General features: G+C 37.0%; 1 protein-coding gene across 1 annotated transcript; it reads left to right on the top strand.

Moving 5' to 3' along the window:
• Positions 1 to 490: 490 nt before the first annotated feature.
• LOC142543019 (3beta-hydroxysteroid-dehydrogenase/decarboxylase-like) lies at positions 491 to 12,013 on the top strand. The gene is given in 14 exon segments (XM_075649978.1): positions 491 to 856; positions 2,122 to 2,211; positions 2,336 to 2,469; positions 2,747 to 2,917; positions 3,174 to 3,252; positions 3,255 to 3,298; positions 3,456 to 3,535; positions 4,055 to 4,253; positions 4,763 to 4,868; positions 5,406 to 5,580; positions 10,557 to 10,713; positions 10,993 to 11,059; positions 11,272 to 11,307; positions 11,310 to 12,013. Coding segments are annotated over 14 exon segments (1,701 nt in total). The 5' UTR covers positions 491 to 600; the 3' UTR covers positions 11,417 to 12,013.

Here is a 12,013-nt window from a genome sequence, read left to right as displayed (position 1 = left end):
CTATACTTTTTAAGACTCTATAAAAATCTAATTTGGATACCACAAAATTTTTATAGAGTTTATAAAAGTCTATGTTCAATACCTCTAAACTTTTAAACTCTACAAAAGTCAATAAAAGTAATTAAATTTTCAAGATTGAATATACCCCGTTAAGATTTTTTTATCATCTCAATATTCAAAATCCTGTCGAATTAATAAAACTGTTTCCAATTTTCAAATTTTATTTTAGGTAATTTATTGCACTCTATCTAATGAGTAAGGACATAGACAAAAACTTGTGTGAGACATATCTTTTATTTGGGTTATCCATGAAAAAGAATTATTTTTTAAGTATTACTTTTTATCTTCTCATAGATAAAGATTCGTGAAACCGTCTCACAAAATACCTAAACTATGGACATATATAATACAGTCTCAAATATTTATTTTCGACTGGATATGCATTTAAATTAATTAAGTTACATTTTAATATTTTTATAATGATTTTTATAATGATATGAATTAATAAACTGATAAGAATAGATCACCCACTGTCACTACAAGATCCAGGTTGAAGCTTTGTTAATCAGATTACTGCATTTATTGATTGATAGGGACTCAATGGGGATAGAGTTCAACCCAATGGGTGATGGGGAGGAGAGGTGGTGCGTGGTGACCGGCGGTAGAGGCTTTGCGGCGAGGCATCTGGTGGTGATGCTCATCAAATACGACATGTTTTCGGTGCGTATTGCTGATTTGGGGCCCACCATCATGCTGGATTCTGACGAGGAGAGTGGTGTTCTTGGAGAAGCTTTGAAGTCTGGCCGCGCCGTGTACGTGTCCGCAGATCTCCGTGATAAATCGCAAGTGCTCAAAGGTGCTCTTTCCAACATTATATTTTTGAAATTGATGGTTAATTTGTATGAAAAAAATGAAGTTACCTATTCTTGCATTCAATGGATGTATGCTGTCGAAGCAAGTTGTTAAGCGTGTAAACAGATCAAATGAGGAGTTACATCGTTCAAGCTCGGTTTTATTTATTTTATTTTTTTTCAATTTAATCATACTTCAGTAATGTTCAGAATTCATTATCTGGTTTGATTATATAAAATAACCGATATGGAAGGAGCTTTAGTTAAGCTCTGTTTTAAGGTAAATGATGTCTAAGTTTGATTTGATGAGTTAAGTCATTTTAGCTCAAGTTAGCTTTGTTCGATTGATGAACCGAAATTGATTGATGGACCGAAATTCGAACTCCGAGCTTCGTTTTTTTGGACAAATGCTTACTTGTTTAGGGTATCTGTTTGCAAAGGAATATCATCTTTTGCTTGTGAGTCTACTATGTTCGTTAGCATTTTGAAGATCGTTACACAAAATTGGTGTGGCTTATCTGACAGTGTTGTGGTTATGAATCAAAATGTTTTTAGAGAGAGTCTGGGATTGTTCATTAGACAGTTAAAAATAAGAATGAGAAATAACTTAGTAAGAGTGTGTAATTATGCAGTCCAATCTGATTTCTGCTGCATCTATTTATTGCACATTCGAGCATCTAGCCTCTGAAATGTGTCATTAGCAAACTCAAAAATTTTATAACTAATGTTGAGCTTTATGTCTTTTTAAAATTTTCTTGGTAGCAATAATGGATTTTCGGCTCCAAAGCATTATAAATTTTGTACTTAGAAGCGAATCCGTAAAAATATTTTTAAATTTGAAGTGCAAAAAAGTGTCATTTTAAAGGTTTTGTAGGTGCCTTTTACTTCTTTCATCTCAAGATTTCTTAGGGATATCAAATGATTGAAAAAGATAATTCTGAAATGTCTTTGTTTATGATAAACATTATTTTGTGTTTATTGATGAATAATTTAATGTACGAAATGATGTGTGTTTGGAGAAAAAATATGAAAAGAAAGAAGTTAAAAAACTAGCCTAAAGACAAAAAATAATGGGATATTTTTCACAAAAAGAAGAGAGCTGAATTTTCAACCCTGCACTGATGTATTGAAATGCTGATATCTGGGTTACTTAAAAATTTAAACTTCACGTTTCAGAATATACTTTTACTTGTCTTGTTTTTGTTTATTGAACTTCAGTACAGATTTCTGTAAGTGTTTGACCTTTTCTTAATTTTTATTGCCATTGCAGCTTGCCAAGGATCTGAGGTTGTCTTTCACATGGCTGCTCCCGATTCCTCTATCAATAACCATCAACTCCATCACTCTGTCAACGTACAAGGTTAGTTTTTATGTTTCCTTGATCTTAGAAAGATGCATGTACTTCTTTCTGAAATATATCATCCTTATTCTTTCTCACCAACCAATTTACCCCCGGTTTATACTAATAGATCGATGATATGTAGGAACCAATAACATTATTGATGCATGTATCGAGCTGAAAGTAAAACGGCTTGTTTATACAAGCTCACCAAGTGTTGTCTTTGATGGAGTCAACGGAATTATAAATGGAAATGAATCAATACCCTATCCTGCTAAGGTATTGAATGGAGAATATTGATATTTTTGTTGGTTCAATGCTGCATAGTGATTATCTGATGCAGTAAGAAGTAAGAACATTGTTACTATTTTTTTTTGTTTTTCATTCTGTACTGGTTATCACTTGTCATTTCAATGCTAAGAACCTTGATGTTTAATATCTTGACCTATTAGTGTGAATGCTCAATCCTGAAACGCCACCCATGCTTTTCATAAATCTTTTCTTTCAGCTATTCTTTAAAATCTAAATCACTAGAATTCATATGGTCATTTTTTAGCACAATGACTCGTACTCCAGCACCAAAGCCGAAGGAGAGGCCCTAGTTATCAAGTCAAATGGATCGAATGGACTTCTAACATGCTGCATCAGACCTAGCAGCATTTTTGGCCCTGGTGATAAATTGCTTGTTCCATCTTTAGTTGATGCTGCAAGGGCTGGGAAATCGAAGGTAATTGGGGAAATATCTAGTGTTATCCATCTGGAAACCATTAATTCATCAAGTTGTTATTTAAGAAAGAGTAACATTAACCTTTTATTTCAACACGTGTTGTGTGTTTGATTGGCATACATAATTTTGTAATTGATCCATGAAGCTATCAGTTCCTCCTTTTTTATTTGTTTTCATGTTGATATGAATTACATGCTGCCTTGTATACTGAATGATTCAAGCATTTTTATCTGATGTTCTGTAATGGAATGGCCAGTTTATCATTGGAGATGGGAACAATATGTATGATTTTACTTATGTTGAGAATGTGGCACATGCTCATATATGTGCTGAACGAGCTTGGCATCTGAACAGCCAGTATCAGAAAAAGCTGCTGGACAGGTACATTTTTTGTAGAAAGGTATCCTTGATTGTTCTATCACGCAAATTTGTTCTATTTTGATAGGTTGATTTTTCCCTTTAATACGAAGTTGACGTATTAAGCCTCATTTATCGACGAGGATGCATTGAGATGTTTCAATGGAAATCATTCTTGCAGGCATATTTCATTACCAATATGGAACCGATTAAATTTTGGGAGTTTATGTCTCTTCTTCTTGAAGGTCTTGGTTATGAGAGGTATTCTTTTGTTCTAAAGCTCGTGCGTCCATTTTTTTAGGACAATTCCCCAGCTCCCACCGTTCATTGGTGCCTAGCAATGAGTGCAGAATACAAATTTTTTTATGGCCGGTATATTTGCTCATGTGACCAGAAGAAAAGTTGAAATGGCTGTTTTGGCTTGATATCAGACCTTAGGGTGGAGGTTTAAAGTTTTATTTGTTTATGTTGACATGATTGGAAGTTTTTTTACGTTGTTGTCCTGTGTTGCCTCTTTTCTTGACTTGTGAATGATGTATTTAATGATCTCTTGTACCTTTCATATATGACTGCTTAGAAAAATGCTATGATAGTATGAAATCTAATAGCTTCCCCTTCTGCATGGCTAAGAGCTCTTTTTTTTTTGGAACAAGGCTAAGAGCTCTTTTAAGACTCCTACTTTGTTTTTTATGCTATATTTCTGTTAGGGATTGCTTTTTGTTTCATATATATAATTAACAATTTAAGTTATCTCTATTTCTGATCTTGTGTAGTATGCAGGCCAAAAATTAAGATTCCAGCTGCTGTTATGATGCCAATTGCAAACTTGGTAGAGTTGATTTATAAACTTCTAGCCCCCTATGGAATGAAGGTACCCCAGTTGACACCTTCAAGAATTAGACTTCTGTCTCGGAGCAGAACTTTTGATTGTTCTATGGCAAATGATCGTATTGGCTACATTCCCATTGTCACACTCCAGGTACAAGCATTCCTATAAAGAGTAAACTCTCTCTCGTTCTCATCATTGGGAAATACAATTGTTTAAGTTGGTTGCAAGCTGGAGCTCTACCATCTCATGATTTTGTTTTCTATCTGATACAATTAGGTTCTATTGAGTTTATAGGGCTTGATGATGCTGTGTGCATATGTATGCAGTAATATACCAATGTCATTAATCCCGTGGAACAATAATAACTTTTCTAGTCCTATTAAGTAACTTCATTCAATTGCTCAATGTTGATAAGTATCAACATTTTCAAGGCATTCATAAGATTAACTAGGCAAATACACTAGTTCGTGAACAAATGAATATGTTTAAAAATTAAAGTGAGACTGAACTCCTTTTTTTGTGACAAATTTTTTTACCTCTTTATCAACTGAATAATTCTGATTTTACCGGTGCGGTACTCGTGGTGTGTGGTCTCATCTATGTAGCAATATTTCACGCACATATTTGCATTTTGATTTGTTGGATGCTGTTATATACAGGAGGGCCTGAGAAGGACTATCGAATCATACCCACACTTGAGGGCTGATGCTCAAACTATAAGGATTGGGCCATCTAAAGCTGAATTGCTGCTCGGCTGTGGAAAAGGTACTGATGTTTTGCTTTCTGTGGGGAGATTTTTTTTATGCTTTATTTGGATTTAGATTTGCATGCAAGTGAGATTCAACTTATATGATGAAAAACTTGTCTATCAATCTCATTACTGAAACACAGGTTGTGTGTGCACTGATATGCATCTTCAAACTAGGATATCTGGAATCATGTTTTAGGTTGAATATGTTTTAAAAATGGAATAGTTAATTAGTTAATGTAAAGCCGTAGTAATTTTGGGGGATAGTGGCAAAAATCGTCACTGGGTAAGTGCTCTGAAACATGGGCAGGGATGCAGCTCATAAAAAATACAAAAACAAAATGTATTGGTCTTTTCACAGAATATCACTTTTTTTATTATTGATTTATTGGATGCTTCTTTATTGTTAGTAATCACACCCTTTTTGCAGCTTGATTTCAATCTTTGTTCCTCATGGAACTCAAAAGCTGCGATGCAAATAACAGTCTAGCTATATTATTTTACTTGGAGTTTGTAATCCATTTCACTATCTCTAATCGATAATGATGATGCAGTGGCTGATGTATTACTGTGGAGGAATGGAAAGGAAACATTTACTGTATTGTTGATCTTGGCTGCTTTTTACTTCAATTTCGTAGCAACTGGCTACACCGCCATTACTGCAGTTTCCAAGCTTCTGTTAGCAGCATCAGTTTTCTTTTTCATCCACAGCAAGCTACCCAAGAAAATGTACTCGTGCTTACCTTCTCTTTTTCCATATATATATATATATATATATAGAAACAACCGTTTATTGAATGAAGAATCTGAACTCACTGTACAAAGTGAACTAACTTGACTTATTTATACTATCTAGTTTAGAACTAAAAATGCTATATGAGAAAACACGTTTTTAACTCATTTAGGAGGAAGCCTTTCAATGCTCCCCCTCAAGCATGGAATATATCAAGTATTCCAAGCTTGCATAACAGATATCGGTGTTGACTCTTGCTCAACGCTTTTGTGAACAAGTCCGCTGGTTGTTGGTTCGTAGAAATGTGCGACGTCTCGATTAGCTTGTCTCGAATCTTCTCTCGAATAAGATGACAATCAATTTCTATATGCTTCGTTCTTTCGTGATATAACGGATTAGCTGCAATATGTAACGCTGCCACATTGTCACAGAATAACATCACTGGCAGCTTCAACTTCATTCCCATGTCCCTTAAAATCTCAACAACCCACACTACTTTACAAGTTGTGTTTGCCATTGCCTTGTACTCGGCCTCTGCCGAGGACCTTGAAACCGTGGATTGTTTCTTGGTTTTCCAAGATATTAGAGAGTCACCCAACTTTATACAATAACCGGTTACCGACCTTCTACTCATAGGACATGTGCCCCAATCAGAATCACAAAATGCTGTCAATGTGAGTGAACTTTGTGAAGAAAGCAAGATCCCTTGTCCTGGTGCAGCCTTCAAGTACCTCAAAACTCTTAGGGCAGCCTCCATGTGAGATGTTTTGGGACTATGCATGAATTGACTTAGTAACTGCACTGCAAAACATATGTCTGGGCGTGTGACTGTAAGATATATCAGCCTCCCAATTAACCTACGGTATAAACACGAGTTATCGAGCAGAGGGTCGAGTGAACTCTTTTGTCCAATGCTGTCATCATATTCTTTTGTAGTCAGCTTCAAATTTTGCTCCCTAGGTGTGTCAAAAATCTTAGCATTAGCAAGCCCTGCTTCCGAAATGAGTTCCAAAGTATATTTTCTTTGATTCAGACAAATTCCATCCTTCGACCGAGCAACTTCAATCCCCAGAAAATACTTCAAGGTTCCCAAGTCTTTTATCTTTATTTTCGAATGCAAGTACTCTTTTAGGTTCAAGATTGAAGGCTCATGATTCCCGGTGATAACTATGTCATCAACATATACCAACAAAATGGTTATAAAACTATGTTCCTGTTTCACAAACAAGGAATGATCGTGTTGTGATTGTTTAAAACCAGCGAACCTTATGTGTTGAGCAAACTTCATATTCCATTGTCTCGAAGCTTGCTTGAGGCCATACAAAGACTTTGTGAGCCGGCATACTGTCTCCCCCTCACTTCGAAGGCTAAGGCTATTAGTCTCTCCCCCCGCAGACTTCGAAGACCTTCAGGCAAGACCATATAAATCTCCTCGTCGAGATCCCCTTGAAGAAAGGTATTTGTAATGTTCATTTGATAAAGAGACCAGTTACAAATAGCAGCAATACTGAGCAAACAACGGACAGTGGTAATCTTAGCAACCGGAGAAGGTATCATGGTAATCAATCCCATGAAGTTGTGTATATCCCTTCGCAACAAGGCGTGCTTTAAACCAGTCAACACGGCCATCAACATGATATTTGATTTTATAAACCCATTTGTTGCCAATGGGAAGCTTGCCAGGAGGCAGCGAGACAAGATCCTATGTATGGTTGGTATCCAAAGCCGCTAATTCTTGGGCCATAGCCTCTCGCCAACGGGAGTCAAGCATGGCCTCTTGGTAGGTGTGAGGTTCCTTGACTGAGGAGAAGTGGGACAGAAAGGTACGATAGGAAGGAGAAATATTAGAGTAACTAACAGAATTTAAGATGGAATGGGGAGAAAGAAGCTTGTTTTGTGAGGAAGAGCAAACAAAATCACGAGTCCAAATGGGAGGACGAGATTCACGGGATGATCTTCGAGGGGCAACTTGGGAACTGGTGCGTTCAGGGATGAGGGAAGAGGGAGAAGATGAATCTCCATCAAAAGGAAAAATTGGCAAAGAAGCAAAAACAGGTGGAGTAGCTGAGGTATGAGAAAAAAGAAATAAAGATTCATGGAACCGAACATCCTGAGAAATAAAGAGTTTATGTGTGTCAAGGTCTTGAACTCGATAGCCTTTTTGAGTGGATGAATAGCCAAGAAAAACACATGCATTGGCTCGAGGAGCAAACTTGTCACCACGAGGCAACACCGAGGCATAACATAAACAACCGAACACCCGCAAATGGGAATAGGATGGGGTGCGATGAAATAAGACCTCATAAGGGGATTGATTGGCAAGAAGAGGGGTAGGGATACGGTTGATAAGGTACACTGCTGTGAGAACACAATCACCCCAATATTTGTGTGGGAGTGAAGCCTGAAATTTCAAGGCACGAGCCACTTCCAGAATATGCCTGTGTTTACGTTCCACAAGGCCATTCTGCTGTGGAGTTTATGGACATGAAGATTGGTGAATAATACCCAACGAATGGAGAAAGGGCAGTGCACTCAGCCTGGAAAAATTCAGTGGCATTGTCAGTGCGAATGAATTTGACAGTGGCAGAGAACTAATTTTGGATGAGAAGCAAAAAAACTTTGAAGGTAGGAAGCACATCAAGTTTTGAGTGTAAGAGGTATACCCAAGTGGCTCTTGAAAAATCGTCCACTATGGTAAGAAAGTAACGTTCTCCATTGTATGTTGGTGTGTTATATGGCCCCCATACATCCAAGTGAAGTAATTGGAAAATATGGCTGGACTCAAATGATATTTTTGAAGAAAATGGCAGTCGAGTGTGCTTAGATTTGGGACAAACATCACAATGAGGCATATTAAAATCATGAGTTAAAAAAGGAAGCATTTTCATTCGAGATATTGAAATGTGGCCAAGCCGTTGGTGCCAAATAGTTTCATTCTTTGTATGACAACCAAGATTATTTACAGCTGAAAACAAGGAAGTACATAAAGGCACAGAATTATTTAAAGAGCAGAACTATGCTGGACATCTGTGGAGTGAAGGCTTGAATTGTTTAGATGATATAGACCATTCGTCTCTTTACCAATCCCCATTATTTTCCCATTCGAGAGGTCCTGAAACACACAAAAATTGGGATAAAAGGTGACACAACAGTGGTGATGTTTTGTAAACTTGGAAACGGATAAAAGATTATGCTTGAATTCGGGAACAAAAAGCACATTGTCAAGGGCGATGGTATTGTTTATGTCAACTGGTCCTACATGAGTGACTTTGGTGGTACTATCATTTGGCAATTGAATGGATCACATGGCATCAGCATATGGCAAAGAATCACGCAACATGGTGTGATACTCAACCATATGATCATTGGCCACTGTATCAATTATGCAGCTAGAACCAGAAGAGGATGTAGTACCTGCCATGTTAGCTGAAGCGACACCTGAGTCAACTGCTGATTGGTCCTTCTCAAGCATCTTAAGGATGGCAGCATATTGTGCAGGAGTAAATGAATTTCCAGTGCTAAAAGGTATGTCAGCTTGATCACCATTGGCTTGTGGAGTCACTGAAGCATTTGCTCTCACCATCGGTTTACCTTTATCATTCCAATCCTTGGTGTTTTTCTGATTCATTCCTCTATTTGAGCCTTTATATAATCGATGTCCAGGAGGATATCCAACTAATTTGAAACAATTCTCTTTATTATGTGCAAGCAAATTGCAGTATTCACATCGAAGATTTCCACGCCTCTTATCTTGGGCAGAGAAAAAAACAGAGGAAGGCACTCCCGATTGAGATGGCACTGAACTCAGTAGACTTCTATGGGATTCTTCTTGAGAGACAATAGCAAATGCTTGAGTTACAGTTGGAAGTGGGCTCATCATTAACAGTTGACTACGAATGTGCACATAACTATCATTCAGTCCCATTAGAAACTGGAGGAGTTTGTGCTGTTGAAGATAGTCCACATATTTCTTTGCTGCTTCACAAGAACATGTAGGCAAGGCAACTACAGACCCGAATTCATCCCACAGCTGCCGAAGCTTTGAATAGTATACTGAGATGGAATTATTACCTTGTACCAACTGTCCGATTTCCCGATGCAAAGCAAAGATTCTTGAACCATTCACCTTATCGAAACGTTCTCGTAAATCCTCCCAAACGGTTGCTGCATCAGTGGAATACACAATGCCCCCAAATATTTCCTTCGACACACTGTTCATTAACCAAGACAGTACAATAGCATTGCACCGCTCCCACTGTAAAATATTATGTGCTCTAGGCATAGGACGAGGACAGCCCCCATCGATGAAGGCTAATTTGTTTTTGGCGCGTAAGGCGATAACCATCGCTCGGCTCCAGATTCCATAATTTTCAGTACCGAGGAGTTGCTCATTGATCAAATTGAGACCAGGAGCATCAGATGGATTCACATACAGAGGATTGTACGTATCAACCGGAGTGGTGCTCGATCCCCATGGCTAACCAGAAGAAGAAGCCATATCGATGGAAAAAAAATTGAGAATAAGAAAAGAATGAAAAACTTCAATCGATTTACCTCGATTAATCGAGGAATTCAGGAGAATGAAGCTTGAGCGGAAGATCTCAGAACTCGGTAATCGCAAGCTCTGATACCATATTGAGAAACAGAGCAAAGCTCTTTTCCAGAAATAGAAACAACCGTTTATTGAATGAAGAATCTGAACTCACTGTACAAAGTGAACTAACTTGACTTATTTATACTATCTAGTTTAGAACTAAAAATGCTATATGAGAAAACACGTTTTTAACTCATTTAGGAGGAAGCCTTTCAATAACTTGTGCTTACCTTTGCTGGCGGCATTACCCTTCATCCGTTTTTTTTATTCTTAAATGCGAATGTGCTGCTTTGAAATAATGTAATTCTTTGAAATTTTATAATATAAGTGGCATAAAAGTGGTGGTGAAATGCTCATTTCAACTTTGTAATGTTGTAGATTGGGATATGAAATAGAGAAAATTCCGGACTCGAAATTTCATGTTTCAGCAGCTGCATCTCGTCAAATGTCCTTGTCTGTGGCATCAAAGTGGAACTCTGCTATGAGTAATCTAAAATCACTTTGTAAAGGAAATGACTCTATGCTTTTCTTCAAGGTACAAGAAATGACTCTATGCTTTTCTACAGCTAAAAAAAGGTACTTGTGAAAACTTTTCATTCATCAACTGCTAACAACCTTTTCCTAAAATTATTAAGACTTCACTTTATTTTAATGTAATTTTGGGCTCACAGGTTGACAAAAGTTCCCATTTATTCTCTTTTTGTTCACTAATCCCCATTAAGGAGAAATTACCCAATATATTTGTATTTCACAGACATTGCTTCTTTCTTGCCTCTTAAAAGTTATGTTCATTTTTAATTTGCTCTTGAAGCAGGTAGTTCTATCTTTATTGCTTGTCAGCATGGTTGGAGCATTTTCACTGCATAATATTTTTGTGATAGGTATGTAAGAATCTTGTATGTTCTATGTATTTTGGGCATGTATTATCTGAGCATGTCTGTGAAGTTGACATTGAGATATTTTATTTCAACGGCAGCATATGTGCGCTAAATTATCATATGCGTGCTTGCTACATGTGTAGGAGTGACATACACTTCAAAGTTCTAATAGTCATGGCCTTTATGATTTCAATACATATATTTGAATGTGGCAGGACTTCCCATCATCTTCATTGCTTTTGTTGTGTATGATAAAAGGAGGAAGAAATAGATAATTTGGTCGTCAAAGCTCTCTCATTCGGGTGCAAATTTAAGTCAGACTTAACCAGAAAAGTTTCCAACTCAGAGAAACAGCAATAATTGGTAAAAGAGCCAAGTATCTCTCTACCCTCTTTACCTGCTGCAACTATTTTATTTATTTTCTTTTAAATTTTGTCTTCCATTGGTTATGTTCTACTGCCCACTTAGACTTAACTGAGAAAAAGAAAGATGAGCTCCAAAATATTTGAGGATACATTTTCGACATGATATCTGAGAAAAAGAAAGAGGAGGTCCTAAATATTTGCCCATAAATTTTCCTACATCAAACTTTTGACATGAAGGAGCACCGTGTGCATTCTATCCTTTGCAGTCCGACGCTAGTGTCATGGACCTTGAGTTTGGTTTCTCTTGTGTCTTTTTCTTTCTTCCTTTTTCTTCCCAATATTGTGTGATTTTTGCAATTAACCGAAGTGTTATTTTGGATTCGCAGCATTGAGATGTTGACTGAAAGTGAAAGTAGCGTTTTTAATGTTTTGTCACAGTGCCCTTTTTATTCTTTCCTCTCACTTACCCATCGAAATCTTTTTTTGCTCCCTCAGGATCTGTTTGGAACGATGTTTGTTTTGGATTTTATGCTTGTAAATCAGTGGCTCTGGTATTTTTATTAATTTTAAAAATATTTCGTTTTTTATTTTA

This window comes from Primulina tabacum, chromosome 4, assembly GCF_025594145.1.
Source record: "Primulina tabacum isolate GXHZ01 chromosome 4, ASM2559414v2, whole genome shotgun sequence".
Taxonomy (NCBI): domain Eukaryota; kingdom Viridiplantae; phylum Streptophyta; class Magnoliopsida; order Lamiales; family Gesneriaceae; genus Primulina; species Primulina tabacum.
Note: the sequence above shows the minus strand (reverse complement) of the source record. Positions and strands in the feature narration are given on the sequence as shown.